Source organism: Sapajus apella, unplaced genomic scaffold, assembly GCF_009761245.1.
Source record: "Sapajus apella isolate SASKATOON/1434 unplaced genomic scaffold, GSC_monkey_1.0 scaffold48, whole genome shotgun sequence".
In the NCBI taxonomy this organism is placed as follows: domain Eukaryota; kingdom Metazoa; phylum Chordata; class Mammalia; order Primates; family Cebidae; genus Sapajus; species Sapajus apella.
In genome coordinates, this window is record NW_022436988.1 from 8069113 (window position 1) to 8097018 (window position 27906).

General features: G+C 53.7%; 1 protein-coding gene across 4 annotated transcripts in view; it reads right to left on the bottom strand.

Moving 5' to 3' along the window:
* TMEM104 (transmembrane protein 104) overlaps positions 1 to 27906 on the bottom strand; it is a 61560-nt gene that overhangs the window by 9428 nt on the left and 24226 nt on the right. For all 4 annotated transcript variants that reach the window (XM_032241776.1, XM_032241773.1, XM_032241777.1 and 1 more), the window contains one exon: positions 9250 to 9343. In XM_032241776.1, coding sequence (XP_032097667.1) covers positions 9250 to 9343 — 94 coding nt within the window. The remainder of the gene's footprint in view (positions 1 to 9249; positions 9344 to 27906) is intronic.

Below are 27906 nucleotides of genomic sequence, written 5' to 3' on the forward strand. Positions count from 1 at the left end.
AGCGAGACTCTGTCTCAAAAAAGAAAAAAAAGACTTAATGTGGAAAAGGAATGTAAAGTATCTCACTTTCATTTTCTTCACAATTATATGTTGAAAGATATTTTTGATATGTTAAATCAGTATATTATCAAAATGAATTGAATTTCAAGATGTGGCTACTAAAAATTAAAAACTTCTCCAGGTGGCTGGCACTGTATTTCCACAGGTGTCTCAGCAGGGGTTTCCTGTGCTGGGGGTCTGTGGGCTGTGTAGATGTGTGCGTACCTGGGAAGCACCTCAGCTGCTGGGGATTTGAAAGATTTCCGCCTCCTGCCACTGACCTCAGCCCAGGACTCCTCACTCTAACCTAGTCACCTGCCCTGATGTGCATGGGGACCCTGAAGACCTAGGGTGCAACTGTGATGCTGCATGAATACTTCTCAAAAAGCCTAAGGACACATGGGCTCTGAGTGCTGGGCTGTGACCACCAGGGCAGCCTGACCTGCCGAGAGAGGCACTGGCTGTGTCTGGGGTGCTATGGAACTGGCCTGTGGTCCCGGGCCACCATCAGAGGGACATCTCCATAAGGGCGTGAGCTGGAACAGAGGCTCTTGGGAGCCACGGAGGGCCCTGCCCTATGGTCCCTGCCCAGAGGCCCCCACCCCTAGCCTGCTCATCCTTTTCTGCGGGGCCTGGAAGGGATGAGGAGTATGGGGAACACACATCCACTAGGGCCAGACCGCACATGGCAACTCCTCCTCTCTAATCCCTGGGTGCCTGAGTTGTGCACGCATACTCAGAGCCGTGACCCTGACAGCCAAGGGTGAAGGGGACTGATTTCCTCCCAGGTGTGGGCCCCCAGCCCTTCACACATGCCGGGGCTGAGCTGTGCCTTGGGATGGCTGCTTCCTGGAGAGCTGCCCCCAAAACTCTCTGACCTCTGAACCTGGCTTCAGATGCCCCGGAGGCCAGGCCACTCCAAGCCCCATGCCATTCCCTGTTCCCCATGTGCGGCTCTGGCTCTGACACTGCGAGGTGGAGGCCATCTATCACGGCGGCTGTCTGGGAGCGGCACTCTCTTTTCCAAGCAGAGAATCAACATGCCAGGACTAATGATAACAAACGGCCGGTGGTGTGCCCGTCACCAGATCAGGCACCGCACTCCAGGCGGGTAAGGGGACTAGGGGAGGACACAGTGCGAGCTTCCTCCTTCACCACTGCTCAGCCCTCAGAGGTGCCAGGCTGCAGGGCTCTCTGGCTTTAGCTGGGCCATCGGAAGAGATGGGTGGGCAGCACCAGCCGGAGCAGAGAACTACTGGAGAGCAGCCTAAAACAGGGGCAGGTGACTGGGCATTTGTTCCTAAAATAATTGGACCAACCACAGCAGACGGAGACCCACCTTTTTAGGCTGGAGGTGGAGGAACCCACAGATCCTGCAGCCTAGAGGTGTCAGCGACACCAGAACATAGTCCCAGCTTGGAAACGGCCAAGTCACACTGGGCACAGCTCCTGAATCTGCCACTTAACTGTGTAATCTTGGGGCAAATTGTTTCATTACTTTTAAAAACGGAGATGAGGCTGGTGGCTCATGCCTGTAATCCCAGCACTTTAGGAGGCAGAGGTGGGTGGATCACCTGAGGTCAGGAGTTCGAGACCAGCCTGGTCAACATGGAGAAAATCTATCTCTACTACAAGTACAAAAATTAGCTGGGCGTGGTGGCTCATGCCTGTAATCTCAACTACTTGGGGGGCTGGGGCAGGAGAATCACTTGAGCCCAGGAGGTTGAGGTTGCAGTGAGTTGAGACTGTGCCACTGCTCTCCAGCCTGGGCAACAGAACGAGACTCTGTCTCAAAAAAAAAAAAAAAAGGAGGTGATTATAGGCACGCTGATGGGTGGAGTGAGATGGGGCAGTACCTTGCTGGGCAAAGCCGGCTCGCAGCAGTCGCTCAGGAAACTGCACATACTGTCGATCCCTGCAGAAACCAAGTTCTCCCGAAAGCCCAGCTCCCAGGCAAGCAGGAAAACCTTTGTCAAACCCTTCTCATCTAGTTCTCCTTGTGCTCTAAGGAGGGGACTGGATGATACTAGCACCCCACCTTCCTGGCCAGGTCAAGCTGCTGGCAGAACAGTTCCCAGGAATACCCCATCACTGGCCTCAGCTAAGCTTTGGGGCTCTGGGAGTCAGGGATGGGAAGGGGGGCAAGGAGGACCCCAAAAGGCTGCTCATCCCTGCTCTGTGAACCAGAGCGACCCTCAGTTCCTCCTCTTGCGCTCCTCCCCACCCCTGCCGCCACCAGCATCTTTAAGGCTACTCAAGGCCAAGCGGTCCCCACTACCCTACCTCTGGGGCCTCCCGGTATGAGCCCTCTCCAGGAGGGGCTAAAGGAGACAGGCTCTTTGGAGCCTGAGCTGGCCCATCCTTCCTGGGGCGGCACCTACCTGCACTTGGCCTGTGGTGTGGGTGAGGGCTCTGCCTGGGAGGAACTCTCTTTGGGGATTATGAGAAGTCCCCACATGGATGTGCTAGGTACCAAAAGCATCCTGGCCTTGGGCCTGGTTTTCATTTCAGACCTGTAGGGCATTCAGCATGTGCGAGCTTTGCCTACCAACTCACCCACCACTCACTTGGGTTTCTGCTGAAAGGAGGGAATCTAAAGCCAATCGATATTCCCATGTGGGCCAGCTCCTGTGCTTTCTGGGGGATTCTAGCTTCGTCTACTCCTCACCCCGGGAGAAGAAAAGAGCGCTGAAACAATTAGCTCTATAGGATGAGGTTCTATACTGTGGCTAAATTATTCAGCCCAAAGGACTGAGAGCAGAGTCCGCCTCTCCCCAGGGTGGCAGGAGGCAGCGGCAGCTGGTGAAGGGCAGGTGTCTGAGCCTCTGGAGCAATCAAGCCTCCGTTGGAAATCAAGGGCTCTGGCCTTTTCATCCTTCCACTTCCCCACACCCTTGGAGCCTGGCAGGTGGCGCCTGGGAGGGCAGGGTCTCAATTTTTCATTCTTAAGTTGTCAGAGCAAGCTCAGTGTGCAATCATTGGGAAGGCAGGGCCGAGGGGCCTCTGGCTGCTGGCTGACTAATCTCCTTCCTGGAGACTGGAAACATAAAATTTCAGGCCCTGTCACCTTTCCTGCAGGCTGCTCAGCCCTTTCCTCTCCAGCAGCCAGCTAGATGCAGAGAGACAGGAAGGAGAGAGAGTGAGGAGATGAGGAGAGGTGTACAGAGCAAGGATGTGTGGCCCCTCCTGAGTCTGAACGTAACTCTGGAGCTCCAGGGCTGCCGTGGGCTGGGTCAGCCCTGCAGATGCATGACTGCCTGACTTGCTGCAAGGTTGACTCACCGTGCCCACCTGAAGCCCAGTTCTGTGCAGAGGCCATGCCTGTCATCATTGCTGGGTCAGACTCGACCCATGACCACCAGTGATCTGGGACTTAGTTTCCTTGCCTTGTCAGTGCCTGGACAGCTGGGCCACCAACCTCCTGGGCAGAGAAGGAGTCTCTATCTGGTAGCTGGATCTGCCCATCTCGGCTGCACACGGATCAGAGCTGATAACTCTGTTAGAGGAGAGGTGTGGCTGACAGGGCAACACCCTTTGCTCAGGTCCAAGTGAACTCTCAGGTCAGTCCTGACTGATGCTAAGGAAAGGCGTAATTTGGCGGCACATGGCTGGCTGTTCGCCAGCAAGCGTTCATTAACTGCCTATTTTACCTTAAGATAGAAACACTGGGTTCCTCTCCTATAAACGGACCTCTGTGCATTTGCAAAAAGAACTAGAAAGCCAAGAATAAAATTAAGACCAAAATGAAACATATACAAAAGGTTTTTCTAGATTTCCTCCACTGGGGATGTAACCAGTCAGCTGGACATAGAATAGCCCAGGAGAGCCCTGGACAGCGGCCCAGTAGGAGGGTGGGCAAGGCTGCTGCAGAGACCTGGGCCGTGCAGGACTGCTGATAGCAAGGTGGCGTGGGGCTGGCACATGAGGCTGTCTGCATGGGTGTACAGGAGCATTTTGGGGGGTCCTTCCGGGACATCTGAGAGGCACTAGTTGAGTGGCTGTGGAGGAATTCTGATGACAAGCTGGCAGCAGTGGGCACCAGATGGCCCAGACATGAGCCCCCAGCTGCCAGTGGTGACGGATTGGCACGGTCTCACTGGGACGCTGTCCACAGGGATCAGTCACGGGTCTGGGGACAGGTAAACACCAGCAAGCCTCATGTCCCCAGGGGATGGCTTCCTCTTGGGGGCCTCACCTGCCACCACTGCCACGTCCCACCTCTCCCTGTCAGCCTGGAAAACAAATCTGGGGCAGTTGCTGGGGGAGGTGGGGAGAGTGGGGCCGAGAACTTCATGAGGCAGGCTCAAGTTCATCCACAAACGCTTGGAGAGGGCAGCATCTGACCCACTTTGAGGGGAACACAGACTCTAGAAGAGTGTGTGCGGCGTCTGCTCTGCATACACAATGAGAGGGAAGGGAACCCTGCGGTCCTTGGCTGCCCAGGCCCAAGGAAGGCTGTGGCGCTCCAGAGCAGCCTTTATTAGAAAGGATTGAGTTTTTAATAACCCCAAATGGGGAACCCTGTGCTGAGCCAGCTGTTCATGGGAGGCATCTGTAGGCATCTGCAGGGGAAAGTTGATAATGGGACTGAAGTCATGAAGCTGCTGCAGCCCCTTCCAGCCGGAGAGCTCCCTGTGGCAGGGGCAGGCCTCCGGCCATCGGTGTAGGTACTCAGGCTTGGGCTCCGAGCCGCTGCACTGTGTCTCCCCTCAGCATCCCTCGTCTACCTGCGGCTGACAGAAGCTAGAGCCCCTGCTCATTTGTGAGATGGGCCTGCCTTTCATTCTCCCAGCTCAGAGCTTCCCTGAAGTGGATCAGAGTAGATGCTGGGGGCCGTGGAGCAGAAAAAGGGCTTCTCTCCAGGCACCACAGCTGGGATGTGGCAGAGGGGAGGCTGCCCAGAGCCAACCTGGGTGCTTCTAGATCTCACCGTAACACCAGTGTGGACACCCAGTGCCATGCTCTCTTGAGGTGGCTGTGGTCATGTCCCCGGTCTCACGGCCAGCCTCCAGAGAGGCTCATCTTGATGCCACTTTTGGGATGCAGCGGCTGACCAAGATGACTCTGAAGACAGCCACGCTCACCGTGGCTCCCCTCTGTGTACCTCGCAGGTGCTGTGCTAACAACACGGTCCCTTTCGAGGCCTTGCTGCCGCTGTGCAGACAAGGAACCTGGCAGAGGAGGCTCAGTCCATTTGCACACACTGGGAGTAAACACCACCTGTCCCTCACGGGGGGGAACAAGGTAGGGAGGTCCAGTGTGACCTCCAGTAGGTGCGCCACCTGACGCAGAGTAGCTACTGGAGACCTGACTGCTCCAGAACCTGGCGGCCGCCTGGGGGTGAGCCAGCTAGGAAGTACAACAGCCTCACTGCTAGGGACAGGACACTGAGACCCTCCTTTCCCATGTGGATTCAGAGGTATCTGCCACCCAGGCATCCCACACTGACCAGGCCAGTCTCCCCAGAACTTATTTGGGGAGCAAAAGAAATGAGCAGACATGATTGCATGTCATCCATGCTTTGAGTTCCTGGATAAGTGATATTTACAAAGGCCATTTAACCCTTTCAGTGCCATTCTGGCAGAACGAGAGGGCTTCCGAGGCTACTAAAGGGGAGGAGGGCAGAGCAGAGCCCCTCAGAGGAGCTGGCCCGAAGGCTCCTCAGCACAGCTCCGGGGCTGCTGTCTCTTCCGTCCTCGTTTCAACAGATGGCAGAACTAATTCCTAATTAAGCCCAAGAAAGTTTCCGGCTCAGCACATTTATTTATGATTTTCCGGTCCCTTTGGTGCTTATTCTTCCCCTTTGTCTTCCTGGAACCCAAGCCAGCTTATTGCCAATCCTGAGCTCCCCACTCTGCTGTTGGGAAAGCATGGCCTCATCTGGGGAGAGGGGAGAGGGGAGAGGAAGGGGTATGGCAGGAGTGTGGGAAGGAGGGTGGGCTGTGCGGGACTCGGTCACACAGCTGCTTTTAAGACAGAATGAAAAGGGAGTTTGTGGCAAACTGACAACTTGGCACGGACTTGAGAGGACAAACAGGCTTCTGAGGTCCACCGCCTTTAGGGTGGTTCTCAAAAACCTGCCTGGAGTGAGCTTGGCCCAGAGGTGGGAAACCCTCATGGGGTCCCTCCCCCAAGCAGGGCTGCCAGCTCTGTGTGGCTTAGTGGCTCCATGGGGACCTCTGACCTCCATCCCCATCATCCCCTCCTGAGCCTTGCTGCTGTCCGGGGTTGGGAGGGGAACACACCTGCCTCCAGCGCTGGGAAGAAAAATACCCCAGTGGTCCCAGTGCTGGCAGCTGGGGACAGAACCCTAGACCTGGCTGCATTTCAGAGTGTACTTAACTGGGCAATTTTTCTTCTGGTGAGAGGGCTGTGTCATAGAAAGGTTTGCTTTTTAAGCCCAGAGGTCCGAGTCTCTCATGGAGAAAAATCACTCCTGTGCTGTCGCCCCCGGCAGCATTCTGGAGAAAAGGTTCACCAGAGAGGCTCCTGACATTTGATTATCTCTTGGATCAAAGGAAAAGAGAGGCAGATGACTTGCTAAGACAACAATGTCAAGACAACAATGTCACCACCAAAAAAACAAGTGCTGTCGACCTTCACAAGCTGGTCTCCACCTCCGGCTCCTGATGCTGCCAAGAGCCTCTCTCGAGGCCACTGTCACCTGCTCCGCAGCACTGCAGGGCCCCGGGAGCCTCGGGTGGGAGACCTGGGGATGGGAAGAGGCTGGGGGAAACAGCAGTCGACTTTCTAAAGCAACTGTCAAGTCTACCGTGAGCCTGACTCCGGGGAAGGAGGGTCTCCAACAGCAGGATGGCAAGGGGCCCAGGTTGTCCCCTGCCGCCTTCCAGGACCCCAGGCCCTGCTGGCCACGGAGCTCGGCTTCTCCTCTGATGGATGCAGGGGTACAGCTGGTCTCCTGCTCACAGACAATCGCTCTTTATTTGCCCTCAGTCTCCTCTTCTCCTTTTCACAATCTTCTCCCAGACACAGGAAGGAATCTGTCACACTAAACAAGTGCAGGAGGCTTCGGAAGCCATTAACTGTCACTATCCTGGGTGTCATCCCCTCTTGGGCTGTCACGCTGGCTAAAGCAGGAATGTCCTCTCTACCTCTCCCAGACTGTTCCTGTCCTCCTAGATGAGGGGAAGGAGACGGGAATCAGCTCAGCTTTCTCCACGCCAGTGTCCAAGGGGCCCTTCCCTCTCCCCACTGCTGAGGTCAAGTACAGCCAGTCCCCACACAGGGTAGGGGCCAGACCTGGGGGCTACAGACACGGCTGCGGGAAGCCACAGGAGCTGGAGCACCAGACTTAGGCCAGGAAGGCAAGGAGGGAGAATGGTTTTCTCCAAATCTGCTTTACTGAGAAAGCTTCTTCTGAGACTACCAGGTCTTACCCAATTGGCCTTACCCAGAGCTTTCAAATACTTCTTATAAGCAGAGAAATAGGAAGGGTAGGCGGCTGAGCCCTGGTGTTTCTGATCCCTGCTGACTCCGACTTCTGGACATAATCCCTCCTGGCACCCAGGGAGGCTCCATTCTAAATCTGTCCTTGGAGCCAGTGGGATCCCCAGGTCCTAAGTAACAATTCTCATCTTTCCCCAGGTAGTCATGTTAAATTAACCTGGGGCTTTGGAACTTGTGAGTGAAATGCGGGAACAGCACTCACTGGTAAGTACGTGACCATACAGACTGAATGGGGCAGATGCAGCCTTCTGCTTGGTCCAGGGATGGACAAGTGTACTCCTGCTTCCTTGTGTCAGCTGGATGGCCAAGGACGGGCTCAGCCCAGATGATGTGCCCCTGCGGGGGCCTCACAACTCATCTCTGTCCTGCTCTCATTTCCTTGCAAGGACAAACCAAGAGTGCAAAGAAGTTACAGGCTGGTGAGTTTGGCTCAAGACAGGGAAAAACTTTCCAGCACTGACATAAACCCCTCAGAATGGAGTGGGAGCCTCACCCAGTTGTGAGCTCTGGGCCCCAGAGGCCACCCTGTCCCCTGTGCTGTATAGCCTGCTCTTAGAGGGGCGGGGCAGGGCTACCTGACTGCTGTGGCCCCTTCCAACTAAAGATGCCAAGACTCCCATGTGCGGAGGCTCCTTACACTGACCTCTCGTAATGTCCCAAGTCTGGGGAGCCAGGGGAACTGCAGATGCCGAGCTGCTGGGAGGCATTTAGATAGGGAAGCGTCCTCAGCAACCATGACCCACTGCTGAGTCCTGGCATGGAATCAGGATCAGCGTGCACCCCCAGAGTCTGAATGAGGGTAGAAGGGGCGAGGGCAGTGGGAAAGGGGGCTGGGTAAGGTGGTCAGGAAGGAGGAGCCCCAACCTTGGCTCCTCTAGAGTCTCTGTGCTGAGAGGCAGGCAAGCTCCTGGAGCCTGGACACATCCACTCTTCCAGGGCCCTCTATCAGAGCAGCAACAGCCTTCGTTGCTTTTAGATTAAGCAGAAGAAGTGTCCAAAGAACACCCAGAGCGGAGCTGACCAAAGAGGGCCCCACCGGCTCCTGTCCTCCGTCCAGGTGGATCGGCAGCTGGCCCCTTCCCTGAGGTGGCTGGCAGGATGGTGTGGTAGAAGTGGACCAGCCCCCTACCACCAACCTGGTTTTGGGGTACAGACCCCAAGACCGCAGCTGAGGACAATGGCGCTCGTGCTCAGCAGGGTGTCTGTCGGTTAGAAGACGCCGTGGAGGAGGTGTCTTTTCATGCCCTGGTGGCCAGAGACTCAGAGGCAGAGAGTGGCTGTTGCGAAGGCCTGCTGGCTTTTATGGTTATGCCACATAGCACACTCATGAGAACGCAGAGCCATGACGCGCCCATGCCCTGCAGGGCACAGTTCAACCCAGGCCTTTCGGAGCCCCCGCTGCCAGCCTGTGGGTCAGAGGGCACCCAGAATGGTTGTATGAGAAAGAAGCTGGTCCTAGAATCAACAGGCCTGGGATCTAGCCCCGGCTCCATCCATACCATGTGACCTTCAAAAAAAAAAATCACCTTTTTTGGTGCCAAATTTCCCCAGCAGTACAAGGCAAGCTGAGTACCTGCCCCCTCCTTGTCCTTTGGAAAGGTGGGAAGACCAGACAGGCCTGAGTCAGCAGAAACCAATACCACACTCCAGCTATGGCTGGGGGCCCTGCATGGGCTCTCATGAAAGGTGATGGAAGGGACGAGAGGGGAAAGGACAGAGACTTGAGATGTTTCTCAGACTCACCGATCCATCTCATTAGAGAGGTCAGGATCTGCAGGTACTTGGTCTTCTGGACGTCAAAGAAGGTGAACGGTCCGAGGAGGAGAGTGAAGATCGCCTAGGGGGTGGAAACAAGAGTAAGGGGGGCGCGGGCCACACCAGCAGACCGTCTGCACGTGGAGGACGCTGCTGCTCACGCGGCCTCCGCCCACAGCTAAGGCTGGGCCTGACTTGGGCACACCTGGACTGGCAGGGGCTCCCTGGGGTCACCTTGGGTCAGTGCCAGTGCCAGGGGTGGAACAAGAGCTCCAGAGCCATGCTTCCCTGCTGCTGCTCACAAGTACTGTTCCGACAATCCTATGCCTCCTAGGCAAGGCCCAGGTGTCATCCCAGGGACCCCATGCATCCTGCTCTGTTCAGCAAACACGGATTGAAGATCCACGATTGCCTATTCTCAAGCTGCCCATGAGCATGGACTAGAGACGCAACAGCAAGAAAGATCCAAAAGAAACACCAGCCATGTGTCTGGCTCTCAGTTTACTGGGAAGAACGGACACAGTGGGGAGGGGCCCCGGGAGCCCCGACAAAAACTCGCAGGAGGGGATGCCCCTTCTGAAGGGCTTGGAGAGGGGTGTTTGGGATGTGCCTGGGCCACGTTTTTAGCTTCAAGAGAAGAAGCCTGGAGAACAAGAGCCCCTGGCTTGTAGGGCAGGCCCCTTGGAAGTAGCCAGGATGACCAAGGGAAGGAGCTGCATCTAGCAAAACCAGGGAGAAGAAGTTCGGGAGTGAGGATGGGACCCAGACAGAGAAGGGGGTGCTGGTCGGCACGGGTCCTCTCGTTTCTCTTTGGAGAAAAGGGGAAAGTATTGAGTTAAAAAACAAAAGTCAAACTGTGTCCCAGAAAACTGGTATGTGGGAAATGGGAACCTTCCTTGCAAAGAAAAACGGGGGTAAATGTGGCAGAGCAGAGACTGGGGTGTAGGGCAGGTTAGGATTTCCATGCCAAATTGGTTGCTCGGGGAGTAGAGGAATTAAGAGCTGCTCGTTGCAGTTAAGATGATGGTACCATTTCCAATCTGCCACTCGGAAGCAGCGTGAGGCATCAGACCTTATTAACATTTACACAGTGCCATTTCACCACGTTAACGCTAATGACACTCACCAGAGATGCAGCAGGCAGCTCGGAAGCCTGAACGAATGTGGGGAGAGGGCCCGCTCGGGGAGTCAGGCTCTGGTCTGTCATCTGCGTGAATCCATCACAGCTGCTCAGCTCTCAGCCAGCCCCTGTGACTGGCAGGCGGGTGCCCAACAGAAGGGGGGCTGAGTCTGTCCTGCTCCCCACCTCTGGCCATAAGGAGGGCAGGATGTGGTAGAAGCTGTGACCTCTTATCTAAGTCCATTATCACTGTGAGGATGAATGACTCCGAGGATTGAATGCTGCTTAAGAAAAGGCTCTAATTAGCTGGGCTGGAGAAGGCGACCTGGCAGTCACCAGGTGAGGAAGTCTCTGGAAGGAAGAGCTTTCTGCTGGGGGACTCAGAACGACCCTGCTTCCGCTCAGGAGAGGGGAAGGCAGCCTTTCTATCAGGTTAGGGGGGCGGGGCAGGGGAAGGCAGAGGAAAGGGCTCTCCTCGCAAAAGCAATGGACAGCCCCTGCCGTCCCCTCAGCCCAGGGAGAGGAGCTGGGGACACAGTAACACATGCAGAACACCAACTCTGGTGGAGCAGGTCTGCACGCAGCACTATCAGTAAGTCATTTAGGAAAATTACCACTTCAGGGAAACTTTCCACTGATGAATTTCTCTTTTGAAGGATGAAGAGGGAGATGTCAGGTAGAAGAATGCATAAACACAGAGCCACCTGCCACAAATGTTTCCAAGTAACTGTGGTCTGCCGGAAACTGGACTCCTGGTGTGCCTGGGTATTTGGGTGGTTCGACTCTGACCTGTGATGCCTTCTGCTGAAATCACAGTCCTCCAGCTGTGGGGGCTGGAGATCGTGGGGGTGCTTATGTGGGAGGTCAGAGCTCATCTCAGAAGCCAAAAGACTGGTTTTTAGAAGGTTCTACACCATAAAAACAGAGGGGCAGCAGAACCACCCCCAAAGGCAGGCAGAGAATGCTCCTGCAGGCTGCCTGGGTCCCATCCCAGGACCCCTCTGTCCTTGTCCATGGCAGATGCTTGTCAAGATCCTAGGACACAGAGGCCCTATTCTGTAAAACCCTGTATGGATGAATCCCAGCCTGCTGACAGCATCCCTCTACTTAGTCAGATGTGCCTCCAAAAGATATTGTAAGTGGTATGTATGAGATGCCACTTGAGTGACCAGGAATATGAATCTAGAGGAGTTGGAACGAGGGTTCACACCCACTTAGTGTTCTCAGACCCAGTTCTGGGGACAGCAGGTCTGTCCTCAGCATGGGAAGTGGCAGTGAAAGACTCTTCTGGAAGATCTGGCCAATGGCTGTGACATCCATAGCTGGATGGTGGTTGAAATGTGACTTTTCTTTTAATGCTCAGGAGTACAGACCGACCACAAGGCTTGGGAAGGCTCAGGGCCCACTTAGTCACAGCAAACACGCACAGACTGCCAAACAGCAGCCTTTCCACGGGGCCGTGAGCTCACGCATCAGAGCGCCCAGATGAAGACGCAGACTGTGAGCTGGGGCTAATTAAGGAACAGGTGTCCTCTGCAAATTAGTTAGTGCCAGAACTCAGCAACTGCAGGGGCAGGCATCTGGAGTGACAATGGATGAGGACAGAGGCGGTGGCATGCGCTGCCATGCCACAGTGTGGCTGCTGAGGTCTCAGGGAGGGAGGGGGGTGGGCAAAGGAACAGTCTCCATCTCCAGATGGTCTAGCAGGGGCAGTGTCCGTCTCTGAATGCTCAACAGCCAAGCGTGGCACTTTGTGTTTTCTTTTCTTTTTAAAAAAGGAGACATACAAAGCCAAGAGACAGCCTACTCTCTTGGGTCTTCCAGTCTAGCCCATATGACATTATAAATTAGCTGGCTCCTGAGCAATTTCTAACCCCCAAATGCCATTGATCAGTTCAAACTCAGTCTCTGTTCAAGGACTCTTATAGCTCAACTCATTACAGGAGGCAGAGACATGAGTCGCTGCAGCCAAGCACATTTCTAAAAAAAAAAGCACAACTCTGATTTCTAATAAAATCTTCAAACTGGTCATTGGGAATAAAGTCCGGGACAGAGGGACAGACCCAGGAGGGTACAAACGGGCCCGTTCAGATCCTCTTTCTTTTTGGGTCAGTGAGTTTAGATGACACACCAGGGCCCCACAGCAGCCTTGCTGAAGTCTTGATGGAGACAAGGAGGCTCACATTCCCAGGGCACTGCAGACAATGCTCAGCCACAGTTCTTTTAGAACATTCTGGAGTCTATAGCTCAACAGGGCTGCCTGTCCTCCTGTGTCCCTAAAACGCACTGCCCACCTCCAGTTGCTCAGGCTCCAGACTTCCAGCAATCTCTGACTCCTTCCTTGTTCTCTGCATTAGGTTCCCGGGGCTGCTATTACAGATGACCACAAACTGGGGGGCTTCAAACCACAGATGTGTGTTCTCTCCCAGCCAGAAGTGCTCTCTTGCAAGGCAAGGCTCCCAATAGCGCCCCCCACAGGACAGAGCCCAGTCCTACACACCCATTAAGGATGGTACAGGCAGAGGGGAGTCATTCCTCCAGATGCCACCGGAAATGAGATTTAACCACACAGTAGGGAGTAAAGAGCACCTAATCTCAACCTCAGCCCTCTGTCGCCTGGACAGGAAAGAAATCCACTCTTCAGAATCAATGACTCAAAGATGTGGGGAAGGGACCCTGCAGCCTTATGGGTGCCTGGTGTGGGATGTGCCTGGAGATTCCCTGGAGAGGATGTGGCTTTGCCAAGGGCCCAGAAGTACTGACACTTGTGCCTACTTGAGTAGCCTGGCATCTGGGTACCAAAGGCTCAGTCACTAACTGGAGCCTCCACTTTCTTCTTGGAGTGGTTTGGAACAGACTGAATAGTCAGCTGCCCAAAGATGGAACGGGAGAAACAAATGCCGTGCTACTTCTGAGAATGGATCTTTAAATCAGGAACACTCAACTCACTCCTGCTGAGGCTAAGCCGTGTCCACCACCTGCCTCCCTCCTCTCCAGTTCTAACCCTACAGCACACGGCACTTACAGAAGAAAGGCTCCAGCTCAGCTCATTTCTGTGCCATATACAAAAGGAGTCCAGGACTGCCAACATGGTATGTCCTTTGTTTAACTGAATCACACAGGAGCGTGAGTGAGGGTGTCAACGTCAGAGCACAAAAGTAAAGCGGGTAGATACTTATCTCCCCCGTTCCCAAACTTCTCTGTCCTATTTAGCTGGTCAGAGGAACAAAATGAAATTTTAAACTTGGTGCCAATCTCAGATTAAACACACTGTTTAAGACGTTGCACAATCTCTGGGTCCGGCTCTCTGCCTGCAAAGCAAGGCTCCAAATAGCGCCCCCACAGGACAGAGCCCAGTGCTACACACGCATTAAGGATGGGGCTGGCAGAGAGGAGTCATTCCTCCAGATGCCACCGGAAATGGGATTTAACCACATAGTAGGGAGTAAAGAGAGCGCCTAATCTCAACCCCAGCCCATGGTCCCCGGGGCAGGAAGGAAATCCACTCTTCAGAATCAGTGACTCAAAGATGTGGGGAAGGGACCCTGTTATAGACCTGTCACAGCCAATCCCAACCCCACATCTTCCCAGCCCCTGGTCCTTTGATTGGCCCTGCCCCTGAGCTATCAAAGCTGCCCTGTGATAGCATCACTGCCCAGAGCTGCAGCCCCTCCACACTCTGCCAAGTGCTGACACATGCCGTTTCATTTCAAGCTCACGGCCCCCTGCAAGGTCACTGGTGCAGGTGACGATGCCCTTATCTTACTGATGAGGAAACTGGGGGCTGGAGGGGTTCACTGACACAGCAAGAAAGCGGCAGAGGGAGACGGAAGGTCCCCCTCTCTGACACCCCGTCCCCACATTTTCAGCCTCATGCCTTCACCCTCCTGCTGGCAAAGAATCTCCCCTGTGACTTTCCTTACTTCTACACCCTTCTGAGCCCTGCTCAAGTATTTATCTCCTCTGCAAGTTATTTTAATCCTCCCTGGGGGCTCTTGACTGAATTACCAACACACAGTTGGTACCATCTGACTTCGTTCTGGTAGGCTGTGAACCGCTGCTTTTTCTTGGGTTGATTTTGTGTCCCTGGCAAAGTGTAAGCACTCTGAGGGCAAGGACTGCATCCTTGTTTGTTCTAGTACCTAGGAAGGCTCTCAAAAGTGGGGAGCTCAAGAAAGCTTTGTAGAATGAGCTGCATTTGGCGGGGGCAGTGCCTGGCAGAGTGGGTGAAGAGGCAGCCCCGGTCTTGCCAACCTGCCTTGTACACGTTTTCCATGCCTCCTGCGGGGGTTGGGGGCAGTACCTGACCTGGCAAAGCCGGCAGCACACAGGCAAGAGTCACCTGCTCTGCTTGAAAACAGCACACGATGTCAGGGAAAAACTCTTCCCAACACAGCTGAGGAATCGACATGTTTTGATTTTAGGAAACACACATCAAATCCAAACAGTATGGCTCTGAGTTTACTCACTGGCTTCAGGGAGAATGATATTCATCCCTCCACAAAGGAGAAAGAGTGCACATGAGAAGAGCTGGGGTGCCTGGCTTCCCACCATTCCCAGCATCTCCAAGACCCCCACAAGGAAGGGGAGCAGACCCTGAGGAACTGTGACTACTCTCAGTCCGCCTGGCTCCCAGAGGGGTGGCGTCTTAGAAGACATCTGCACCTGAAGTGAAGAACCTCCAGGTCTTTGAAGGAGTGATCCTTTCCACCCCTACTTTTTGGAGACAGTGGAGTCACTGTCCCTAATAGTCACCCACTGCCACCCACCAAAATGCTTACAAGAGAAAACTAAGACCCCAAGTGCTGTGGGCCATCATCTCTCCTCTGGCTGGAAGGAGATGGAGTGGACTGCACCTTCTAACTGGAACTCAGACTTCGATGAAATTCATCAACACTCATGGTTCCATCTCAGTCCCCTCAAAAAAGGGGAAGGAAGACAGAAGGGCTACTTCCCTGGCGGAAAGGGGAGACAGAAGGCTAGGCATGATGGCTCACACCTGTAATCCCAGCACTTTGGGAGGGCAAGGCGGGCAGATCGCCTGAGGTCAGGAGTTCGAGACCAGCCTGGCCAACATTGCCAAACCCTGCCTGTGCTAAAAATACAAAAATTAGCCAGGCGTGGTGGCATGCGCCTGTAATCCCAGCTACTCAGGAGGCTGAGGCAGGACAATCACTTGAACCTGGGGGCAGAGTTTACAGTAAGATGAGATTGCAGCATTGTACTCAGCCTGGGCGACAGAGCAAGACCCTGTCTCAAAAAACAAAACAAAACAAAAAAACCCATGAAGAAAAGGGAGCCAGAAGAATGAGGGGCTGACGTTGACGGCTGCAACAAAGGACAAATGTCCTAAGAACTGTTTGAGCAACTCCACGCTAAAACTAACCTATGGGGCAAAGAGTGACACACGATGACCCTCTGTACCAAGTGACAGAGAAAACACCTGGAAGGGCAGCAGTCAGCTGAACACTGACGCACCCAGGGGAGGGTCCTTCCCAGCCCTGCCTCCTGACTGAGACAGTGTCCAGTGAAATCAGACAGTGTCCTGTGGACACAAACGCCAGTGGCTGAAGCAGCCAGCAGCGGCCAGGGAAGCATGAAGGTGATGCTTTTGTGGTGTTTTCATCCTGGAGCGGCAAGGTGGCTTGGGACCAAAGTGGGGCAGGGCAGAGGGGTGATACTGTGACCCACTGGCTCCCACGAACACTATTGAGGCAGCGGACTGGTTGGTTACTATGTGGGCAGTTCTCTAAGTGTGTGCTTATTTATTTCTCTCTAAAAATATGGTTTTTTTTTGTTGTTGTTTTTTTTTTTGGTTTTGGCTTCCGCGGTGTAGGGAGATGGAGTTTCTGGAGCCAAGAATTCAGGCACCAGCAGCGTTCTCTTCACTCCAGCTGTCAGCTCCCGGAGTTTCAACACAGGAGGCCAGCAGGTCCACCTGGAGCCTTCTCACTCCAGGGCTGAGGGCTGATGGGGATTTCTCTGTTAAGGTAGCAGGGGTGACAGAGGCACTTCTCACACAGCAGCAAGGCTTGAAACGTCAAATAGGGCTACCCTAAATGCACAGAGACCCGTGGGGGCTGACCACAAAGCACTCGGGCTTGGAGTGAGGAGGGCGAGGGGGAGCTCCGCTGGGCGGAGGCGGAGCACACACGTGGCACGGCCGAGCTCCTTGATCCTGGAGTTATTTCAAGTGCTAAAGCAAAGAATCCTCCAGATTACAGGGCTTCCCTTAGTGGGCATGAGGGGTTAAGAGTTAATTGGGGTTAATGGCAACTCAGCATGAACCCGTCCCTACATGGGAAGTGAACTTTCAACACGTCCTTGAAGTGTAGTGAAGAAATGTTCAAGGGTTCTATTTTCATTTCTCGAGTGGCTGTGAACATTGTGGTTTGGGAGTTTTTATTTTCCCAACTTATTACAGCATCTGGGATTCACCCACAGGAACGCGAGTTCTGAGGCAGTGTGGGTCAGCAGAAGGACCACAGGCTTCAGGGTCTCATGGCAGGGGGAGGGTCTGCATCCTGATGTCCCTGCTAACTATGAGACCCTTCAGGTTCCTGAACCTCTCAAAGCATGCTGTGTGTGCACAGGAGACATTCAACAGACAGAAGTGTGGCTTCCTGACCCCGTGTCACCACACACTAAGTCATCACTCCCATCCAAACACCTCGGTGGGGGAACGCAGCACTCCTGAAGCCAAGCGAGGAGCTCCTTATTAAGAATATTCTTAATATTCTTAAAAGAATATTAAGTCAATACTGTTCTTTTTTTCTGAGGCAGTGTCTCACTCTGTCACCCAGGCTGGACTGTAGTGGCGCAATCACAGCCTACTGTAGCCTCGAACTCCCAGGCTCAAGCGATCTACCCACCTAAGCCTCCCGAGTAGCTATGACACAGGTGCATGCCACCACATCCTGTTAACTAAATGTTTTTTTTTTGTTTTTTGCAGAGATGAGGGTCTCATTATATTGCCTAGGCTGGTCTCAAACTCCTGGCCTCAAATGATCCTCCTGCCTCGGCCTCCCAAAATGCTAGGATTACAGATGGGAGCCACCATGCCTAGCTCCAATACTATTCTTTTTTCCTTTTTTGAGATAGTGTCTTACTCTGCTGCCCAGGCTGAAGTGCGGTGGTGTGATCTTGGCTCACAGCAACCTCCACCTCCCAGGCTCAAGCAATTGCCCTGCCTCAGCCTCCCAGGTAGCTGGGGCTACAGGTGTGTGCCACCACACCTTGCTAATTTTTGCATTTTTAGTAGAAACAGGATTTCACCATGTTGGCCAGGCAGGTCATGAACTCCAGACCTCAAGTGATCCGCCTGTCTTGGCCTCCCAAAGTGCTGGGATTACAGGCCTGAGCCACCAGGCCCGGCCCCCAATACTATTCCACCATTCTTACTTGACTTCCATGATGTCCACCCAAGTTCAACTATGGCCTAAATGCTTTTTTTTTTTTTTTTTTTTTTTTTTAATACAAAGTCTTGCTCTGCTGCCCAAGCTGGAGTGCAGTAGAATGATCATAGCCCACTGCAGCCTTGACCTCCTAGGCTCAAGCAGTCCTCCCACCTCAGCCTCTTGAATAGCTGGGACTAAGTCGTGTGCCACCATGCCTGGCTAATTTTTGTATTTTTTGTAGAGACAGGGTCTCATCATGTTGACCAGGCTGGTCTCAAACTCCTGAGCTCAAGCAATCTGCCTTCTTTCACCTCCCAAAGTGCTAGGATTCCAGGTGTAAGCCACTGTGCCCAGCCCCAACACTATTCTTATTTGACTTCCATGACCTTCACCCAAGTTCGCTACAGTCCAAATGCTCTTTAGGACAGTCCCTACCAAACACAAAGGATCAGTCACCATGCAGAAGACATCTGCCAGAGAAAGAGAGCAGGAGCCATGTCAGAAACCATGTTGGCAGCGTGTGTGCACCAAATCCCACGAACCGCTGTCACGGCTTATTTGCCAAAACTCTGTGATGAGAGGCACCATGCCATCTAGAGGAGGTTGTCCGAATTCTGTGGAACATCGCACTTTCACAAGCAACTACGTAACGACCAGCGTCCTAAAATGTTCTCAACAGGGCAAGAGGTGAACGGCGCCCTTCCTGAAGACCAGCCCAGGAATGGGCTGACCCAGAGACTGGGAGGGGATGGGGTTTGTGCCAGGACAGGCTATCGGGCTCTAGACACTGACCCAACCATGACAGAGACAGGGGCGATCTTTCCCTCGCCAATTCTTAAATACTGTGTACCTGCTGCAGAGTGAGTGATGAGGACAGGAGGAGGCCGGCTGCCTCCCTCAGTGCACGTGCCCCTCGGCAGCAGTGATCGGTGTCAGCCCAACATTTGCCATAATGCACTGTTGGAACAAGTTACCACGGCCCACTGTCCCCGGCTCCCCTGATCTTCCCAAACCCCTCAACTAGAATGTCCTTGGGAGATGCTTGCTGAATAGACTGCAAGTCTGAAAGATTCAGGTGATGACTGAAGATAGAACTGACAGCTGACCCCTACATGACTCTAAAGAATTGAGTGCCCCTTGTGCACTAGAGGTCAGCTCCATGCATCTTTTCACTGGGTCACCACATTCTTCAGTAAAAAACCATGGCTGCTCCCGCCAAGCTGGCAGCCCTGTTCTGAATGAGTGGAGAGATGGAAGATTTACAGCTCTCCTCAAAGGCGGGAGGACATTGAGTTTCCAGGCAGAGGCAATCATGAGCCAAGTGTGAAGGTCCCAGCAGGGTGTGCTAAAGCGGCCACCAAGCTACAAAGCAGAAGAAACCAAATCCATGCAGCAGGAGCTCATCAACCAGGGGCTGGTCAGGAGAAAAGACCTGTCCCTCTGCCCGGCTAGCGGAGATGAGGATGAACTCTGGGCACCTTCTTGGTACACTTGGTACAGGTGCAGACTGGCCAACAGTGGGGACCTGCGCTACCTCTGCTCATACACCCGTGAAATGCTATTCAACTCTGACGCTGGGAAGCCTGGAAGAATGATTTCAGGGAGAAAGAACCCAGAGGAAAGGTGGCTGCTCTCTTTTATGCAAAGTTGTCCCCTTAGACCTGGGGGGCCAGGGCTCCCAAGCAGCTCTGGTGCACGGCCTGCCCGAGCTGTCACACGTCCAGAACGCCACCTCCCAGGATGCAAAGTCAGCCCGTTTGTGGCCGGGAAGGAGGCAGCATGAAGGGAATGCCTGAGAGCTTCCCACACAGAACTGAGGCGGTGCCACTCTGGGAGGCTGGCCGTCCCATGGCAGCTGTGATGCAGGTTGCAAGGGATGATCCCCTGGACTTCCCTGTGCCGGCTCCAAGAAAGACGGGAAGAGCCGGACAGCACGGCAGGGACAGTCCAGGGCCACTGGGCCACTGCTCAGCAACTCCTGAGGGGCCTTTGGATATGTGACAGCCAAAAACCTCCCCAGGTCCCTTCCTCAAACCCCCCTGCTTCCCCCTTTTCAAGGCAACTGGAAACAGCCAAGAAAAACCCACACAACTTCCTTTTCTGAGCCTCCTCTGAACAATCCATACCCCTACTTAAATGACACGCTGAATTTCTTAGTTCGGGACCTGAGGTTTGTAACTTATCTCTACTGGAGCTCTGGGAGGCAACAAAATGAGCATCTTTTCCCCAACCCCTTGAAGGTGAAAAAGGAACATCAGGAAACTCATCCCAAACTTCCTATCAGGCAGAGTGTGGCTCATAGGAGCCCATGTGTGGGAGGCGTGTAGTGGAAGGCGCCACCTGGGAGGGAGCCTGGTGCCATGACCCACCAGGGCTCCTGCAGCACTGGGTGGGCAGCCTGGCTGTGACCTGCCCGGAAACTGTCCACACACTGTGGCCGTTGCAAGAGGGAGCCTGTGTCTGCCCGGAACACACATTGTGGCCCCCAGGCAGCAGACTCCACCACCTTCGGAACCAGGACAAGTCCACACAACTGGTGATACCCTGCCCGTTGTGTCCCAGCTTCCAGCTGGGAGCTGGTACGAGGGTCACACTGAAGGCATGCTGGTAGCAAGAGACCAGCCCTTGAGCAGGACACCCTTCTCTACCTAGAGCCCTTCCCAAGCTCTCCAAGCTTCCCAAGACACTTGAGACTGATGTCTGTCACTCCAGAGAAGGCTCTGCCCTGGGGCAGGGAAGGCGAGGCTCAGAACCAGCAAGTGGACTGGCCCTGCCAGGCATGACCGGAGTGCCCAGGTGGGACGGCATCTTCCAAGGAGAGCTCCTCCCTGCACCTGGGTGACTGTCTCTGCTTTAGAAAACTGAGGTTGAGATGAATTCATTTGTCTCAAACCTCACACTAGTTAGACGCAGTGGGGATTTCAACCAGGCCATGTTTATTCAAAGCCCAGTCCCTCTTTAGAGCACTCAACTGCCTCCTTCGCTTACACCCTGATGGAAGGGCTACCTCCTCTGCCATCTACTTACTCTGTGGCCCCCTCAAGGCTGGAGCCTTCAGGGCAGGAGGACTGGGCTGGCCCAGTGGCCTTGGCCTGGCCTGGGTGGTGCTTCCCTCACCCTCTCACTGGAGGACAAGCCTGCCTGCCTGTGTTGTCTCTTTCTCGGCTAAAAAGCCAGATGGTACCTGGTGGTGGGCAGAGTTCCAAGTATGTGATGCCAGAGCTGCAACCCTTGTGGTTTGGGGGAGGGGAAGATAAATATTGTGGAAAACCCACGCAGTCATTTGCTTAATGATTACAGGCCATCAGGGTTTACAGAGGACAGCCTGGCTCCTCACAGCACGTCGGAGAGCCATGGAATCCAGCACCCGCACGTCCAGGTGAAAAGACCATGAGGTCCGACCTTGACCTAAGAGAGCTTTACGGATGTTAGTGAGGAGCTGGGGTGGGGCAGAGGACGCGTGTGCACCAGGCTGTGGGAAGCGAGGAACAGACCTGTCTCTGGAGGTGGCGCCTACTCTAATCCGTCACTGTCCACATTTCAGATGCAAAGAGGTAATGGTGGAGAGACGGGTGGCGAGCTATCTGTGACTTCAGGGCACTGGATGGATTCCTGCAGCTCGCTTCTATTTCTGCCCCCCAAAGACAGGGGCGCCCTGGCCCTTGCAGAGGGGAAGCTTGTCCTGGCAGCGAGGACCAGAGGATGATCCGCCCGCTGGGAAAGGAGGGGCCGGCTGTGCATGCAGTCTGTCTGGCCGGAGCAGAAGCCACTAGCTGTGGTGGGCTCTGGCCACCAGCAGGCCAAGGCCCAGGGGAGGGATGTGTGCCAACGCCTCGCCATGGGCCCAGTAGTGGCGTCCACCTGTAAGTGGTCTTCCTCATTCCAACCTTCAGGAGCAACCGCGCTGCGACAGGCCACGCTGGCTCTAGATAGAAAGGTGAACGAGGTGCAGCCTGTGGCCTGAAGGAGCTCACAGTGAGGCCAAGGAATGGAATAATCATTAAAAAAAAAAAAGCCAATGAACGCCATGGCAGGGGGTGGGGGAAGCCCCTGAGCTCAGTGTGGACTAGGGGAATGTTCCTCTGATTCTGAAGCAAGGCACAGGCATGCAGTGGGCCAGGCATGAAAGCACCTGGCACCTGGGAAGGACACTGGCGGGGGAAACGGGGGCATCTGGGGGAGAGAGAAGGCTCCAGGAGACAAGGGCAGACCATCCCATGTGAGGGAGTTTAGACTTTGCTTTCTGGAGAGGAGCTTCCATGGGGTTTTAACTAGGAAGATGGCCATCAGATTTACCTAAAATCAGGTTGACAGAGAAAACCTTCATGACCTTGGGGCAGTTCTGCTGTGAGGCACTGGGCCTGCACACCAGGGAGGGGCTGTGACAGGCTGCCCCTCATCATGGAGCACTGGGGCAGGACACCCCTCCTAACGTGATGAGGTTTTTAAAATGGACTTTGATCCTTTGAACTAGGAGTATAGACAGGGGTAGGGGGAGATGAGGGAAGTTCATTCACATCCTATTGAAACAGAGGAGTGAAAGGGCGGTCCTAGGCCCTCCCAGGGAACCCGATGGGAGGCAGAGCCAGGGATGCCCACTTTCTGGGGCAGGCTCTAGAGAAGCCTTTCTTCCCCATGTCAGGAAGAAAATGGGGACTGTGAAGAAAGGCAGGGCTCTTCTAGAGGGTTTGGCTCTGAAAAGCATAACCTCTCTTCCAGGCTCTCCTTGGCTGAGTTAACAGATGCAAAGACCAGAACTTCTCCAGGCACTACGAGTGTGGTTTACTGGCTCTCATGTTTTAGCTTTTGAGGCCTCTCTACAAACATCGCTTTTCTAGTATTTATGCTGGATGTGAAGGAAGAGGGAGGGGATGGGGGCATGGCACTCTTTTGCCTGACAGCTGTGCCTGCAGAGTCTGGGCCTCGGTTAGTCTGGGTCACAGTATACCACAATCTTATACCAGTGAGAAGGCTGTGCCATGTCTTACTTGGCTACGTAACTGCTGAAGGCTGGGTTCCCACTGTTGGGGTCAGGCTAGGGGTCAACTCGGCCCCCACAGGTCCGAAGAACAAGAGGGTATGAGAGGAACAGGTGGGCTGTGTTGTGAGTGACAGAAGATGGGAACTCTGGGCCACAGTCTAGTCCCTCAACTCCCTTGGTAAAAAACACCCACTCTTACAACCATCTGACTCTGCCAGGAATTGAACCGCTCAGAACATTCAGTGGTGGCGATGTGTGTACCCACAGGCCCCGGAACCCATGGAGCCACTTGCATCTCCAGTAACCAGCTGGCATCCGATGGCTTTTGGTGTCCAGAGTCTTGCCCTTAATCCCCTGCCCTGCCCTGGGAACAGGAGGAGGCAGTGCCATTGCCCTCTGTTGCCTGGAGCTTGTGCGACAAGGAGAGGTGCCAGGTGATCACTTGAGATGCTCTCGGCATCTTTCCTTCCTCAGTCCATGCTCTCGGCGCAGGAAGAGCAATGGCAGCAGGAACACTCCAGCAGGAGCTGGAGGAAGCGAGGGAGGGAAGGAAGTCAGGTGCCCAGAACACGGGAGCCCTGCAGAGGGCTGCACAGGCCCAGCTGACTCCACCCCTTCTCTGCTGACGTCTGGCCTCGAAATAGACTGGGAACTGAGTAACCTTGGAGGCGGGACAGAGGGGAGACAGCATATCAAGCTGGCTGATTAACGAGCTCTGTTGAAGCGGGTTTGAGAAATGACGCCAGCGAGCCCCCAGCTTCCTCCCTAGTCAGGGGTCAGATACCTGGTCAGATACCAGGAGTGAGATACCCTCTCTGGGGAGCTGGCATGCTGTGGCGTCTGGAGTCCCCAACCAGCAGCTTCAGAGGAAGTTATAGGGGGGAAGCCTAGAGCACTACTCACTAGGGACACAGGAGGTACCTGTCAGCCGAAAGCGACAAACCAGCCCCTAGCCAATGGGTATGCAGAGCCCCACTTCTCTCTGGCAGCGCCTTAGGTGTGAACTCCAGGATGTGGCAGCACCAGGCCAGAGACCTGTGGCTGACCCAGCCCCTCCCCTTTCTCTGACAGCTGCCTCTGCCACAGTGCTGTGGGGAGCAGTTCTTGGAGGAAGACCAGAGTGGGCCTCTCCCCGGGACACCTTTCACCACCTGGAGAGGTCTGTGCCAGCAGGATTTCTCAAAGAGAAGTATGCACAGAATTATCCTCAGAACTGGTTGGAAATGCAGATTCCTGGGCTCCACAGCCTTAGAATCTGCTGCATCAGGCCTGGCGCAGGACCCAAGAATCTACATTTTTATTAAGGGTCTGGAGGCATTCTTGTGCTAGTGGCTGGGCAACCAGACCTTGAAAAACACTTTCGAGGCTCTTGTTCCTGATCCAGAAGAAGGGGACCAGCTGGGAAGTGTTCCCAAGACTGTTCACCTGCCTCTTAGGTGAAGCACAGCCTCCCTGCAGTAGTGCGGGAGAACGCACCGGAATGGCTTGGACATCACAGACCGCAGGGGCCTCTCGGACTCAGTGAGCACCCAACACCCAATATCTGGCCCTGCGTTCTTTTCCGGAACATCAAGTTTTTCAAAAAACGTCTCACTCTGTGGTTGAAGGAAGTTCTTGCCATAGCCAAACTATGCATGCCCTGTGGTGGCTCATGACCCTTCTGGAGTCACACTCACACGGGTATCTGCTGCCACACCCCCGGCGCCTCCTTTTGTGCTTGGGGCCTATGAAAATAGTCCTTGGTTCACTGTTAAAGAATCCTAAGACATCGGGCTCATGCTAATTCATCCGACATCTTCATTAATGCGCACTCTCATCGTTCCGCTCTGTGTAAGGGCCGCCGCAGTCAAGTCCCTCGCACCTCTCTGCTGGCTGTGAAGCCTCTGAGGTTCTGTGGCTCCTGTCTCCTCAGGGCCAGGGTGCAGTGGAGAGGGCACACTAGCTATTTCTTCTCTGCACACAGGTGCTGCTTTTGAGCCAGTGTGTAGGGCCAGCACCGCTGGCTGGGACACTGGCCACATGGAGGACCACGGCTATTACTTTAGAGTGAGCGCTTTATTTAATTAAACAATTACTGCGATGGCCCTGGGGCACTGTTTAAAAAGACATCAGGTTCTGCTTATGATATGCACCCTGTAACAGAGCAAGCGTCGTGCCGGGAATAGCACAGCCTCATGAAACTTGGCAGGGCCACCACAAATGCCACAGACTGATCTACGGGATGAAACGAGCAGACAGACATGGAGCAGAAGAAAAATAGTGTGGTATACACAGCTTTCGTTTTCGTTAGCACAAAATATTTAAGAACATGCCACGTTACTCTCAAGCTACTGGTAGGTTGCTAGATTCCACAGACTATGGAGTTTTTTTGGCACCTTTTTTTTTTTTTTTTTTTGGTGAAATGAAGCAAAAACAAAAAAACAAGGTGGGATGGAGGGAGATCTGAAATCAACAACTGGGATGTACCCTGAACAAATATAATAAAATTATTTTTAGTTATTTGCCCAGAAATGGGAGTTCTAGAAGTGGAGTGGGGTGCAGAGTGTGGGATGGATGGGGCTGTTGAACTTTGGGAGCCTGCCCGAGGCTCAGCTTCTCCAGGGGAATGACTGGAAATGTGTGTGCACACACGGGTCGGTGGCCATGATCGGCCCAGGTGGCTTGGGAACTGAGGCACACCCAGTTTTTTATCCCTGACTGCGCCACTCACAAACAAGGAGGGCTCAGGCCTCGAGCTCAGGATCTGACTGGGATCAGCGTGAGACCCACAAAGAAACGGTCCTGAAAAAGCTCAGCGCAGAAGGTCCCCAGCAGGGATGCATACTCCCCCACAGAGCCCTACTTGGAAGCTTCCCAACCAAACTGGCCTGTGCACAGGTGTGGGGATTGGTTATATACTTATCAAGCTCCAGGGAGCTCTCCCAGCTCAGGCATGTGGATGGGGAGGGAAGGGGTGCTGGTTACTTCTTTCAGGTGGGCTGCTTATGACGTCCACTCCAACCTGTCCTCCTGTCTCTCCAGCAATAGGAACTAGGCTTTGGGGTTCTACACTTTTGCGTATGAATACACAGATACCTCCCTTTACACAACAGAAGGGCTCCTAAAGTTCTTTTATAAATTCTGAATTTTCACAGAACACCACATTAAATACACTAGAGAAACTAAGAATTTAAAGGAAATCTGAGGCAAATCCTTCTATAAAGTAACAAATCACTTTGTAGATTTATTTTATACATTTAGATTCTCATATAATGGGGTTCCTAGGAGTTAAGAATGCTGGGTGTGTGGGGGACAAGTCATGGCAACAGATCATTTCCCATCTCCATTCACTTCCTGGGTGAACTGGTGAGTGGAGTTGGGGTGAGGGAGGAGGAACCACGTAAGTTACACTTCCTCACGTGCCTGGGAGCAGAACTGGCTTGCTGAGGGCAGGTGGTCTTTGCAAGGCTGTACTCATTACTTTCCCGACAATGGAGAAGGAGGTAAAGACATGTGGTTTAGGCTAACCACGCCAAATCCAAAAATCCAACATCTGAAATCCTCCAAAATCTGAAACTTTTTGAGTATCAACACGATCCTCAAAGGAAATGCTTATTGGAACATTTTGGATTTTGGATTTTTGCATTTGAGATGCTCTACTGTAAGTATAATGCAGATATTCTAAAATCTAGAAAAAATCTGAAATCAGAAATGCTCTGGTTCCAAATATTTTGGAGAAGGGATACCCAAGCTACACATTCTACCAGGGCCAGAGAAACTCAACTGTCATCTGTGAAGGGGGCTATGCTGGTCACCTGCTCAGAAGCTGGAATGCAAGATCCTGTCACCCCTCAGGACCTCAACAGAGGTCCATGAGCAGCTTCTGAACTGGGGAAGGGAGTGGTAGGGAGAAGACGCCACTGCTTGCTGCCTTGTGACCCGGAGTCCCCCAGTCTGGCACGTGTACGGAGACCATGGAGGTGATGGCATGGGAGACTAGGCATCGTCCTCTTAGCTGGCACACAGCTATTGGCCAAGGTGGGGACAGGTTGTGTGGTGTGATGAATGGTGGGCCAGTCAACCAAACCCACGTCCCTGAAAGTGACATTAAAAATGAAAAGAGCGGCTGGGCCCAGTGGCTCACGTCTGTAATTCCAGCACTTTAGGAGGCCAAGGTGGGTGAATCACCTGAGGTTGGGAGTTCGAGACCAGCCTGACCAACATGGAGAAACCCTGTCTCTACTAAAAATACAAAAATTAGCCAGGTGTGATGGCACATGCCTGTAATCCAAGTCACTCAGGAGGCTGAGGCAGGAGAATCGCTTAAACGTGGGAGGTGGAAGTTGCAGTGAGCCGACATCACACCACTCAGCTCGCTGCTCACTCTAGCCTGGGCAACAAGAGTGAAATTCCACCTCGAAACAAACAAACAAACAAAAAACAAAAACAGCAACCCTCTCACTGAGCAGGCGGAGGAAGCATGGGCCAAATCTCCAGGGGCACTGGGGGTGAGGGTATTGGAAGCAGTCACAGGGTGACTCAGGGAGGTGTCATCCTGGTGTCCTCAGCAAGGTGAGGGGAAGAAAGGACGGATGGGGGCCACACTCAGACAGGAGCAACAGTGGTGGAAGAATGGGAGGGTGGTGGGGGCTCACGCTGGCCAGGAGTTAGCGAGACAAGCTGCAGTGTCGGAATGAGTGACAGGCAACCTGAATTTCATTTAGGAAGGGGTGGGGGAATGGAAAGCACACGGAAGGACAAGAAGCCGTTACTGGTCTAAGATACATAGACAGCTCCTCAGGAAAAAACCAAGCAAGCAAGAAAAACACAGGCCTGACCCTGTGTTATTGATTTCCTTGAGACGAGCTAATCCTTTGAAGTCACCATTTCAGTCTGAGCGCAGTCACTGCCTGAAGTTAGAGTTCACCCAGCATTAGACTCCCAGCTCTGTTTGCGTAGTGGACACGGGCATGTACATTTTTGGGGTACGGGGAAGAAATGAATTCTTCCTTGAAACTCAATCTCATGGGATGAATGCAGAAGGCTTAGCACCTGTGGGACAAAAAGGACCTGGGACACGAATCTCAGGGGCTCATGACCCCACACAAAGCTGGCTGAAGACACCCCGAAGCCTCACTGAGTCCCTCTTCTGGCAGTGGTGGGCACAG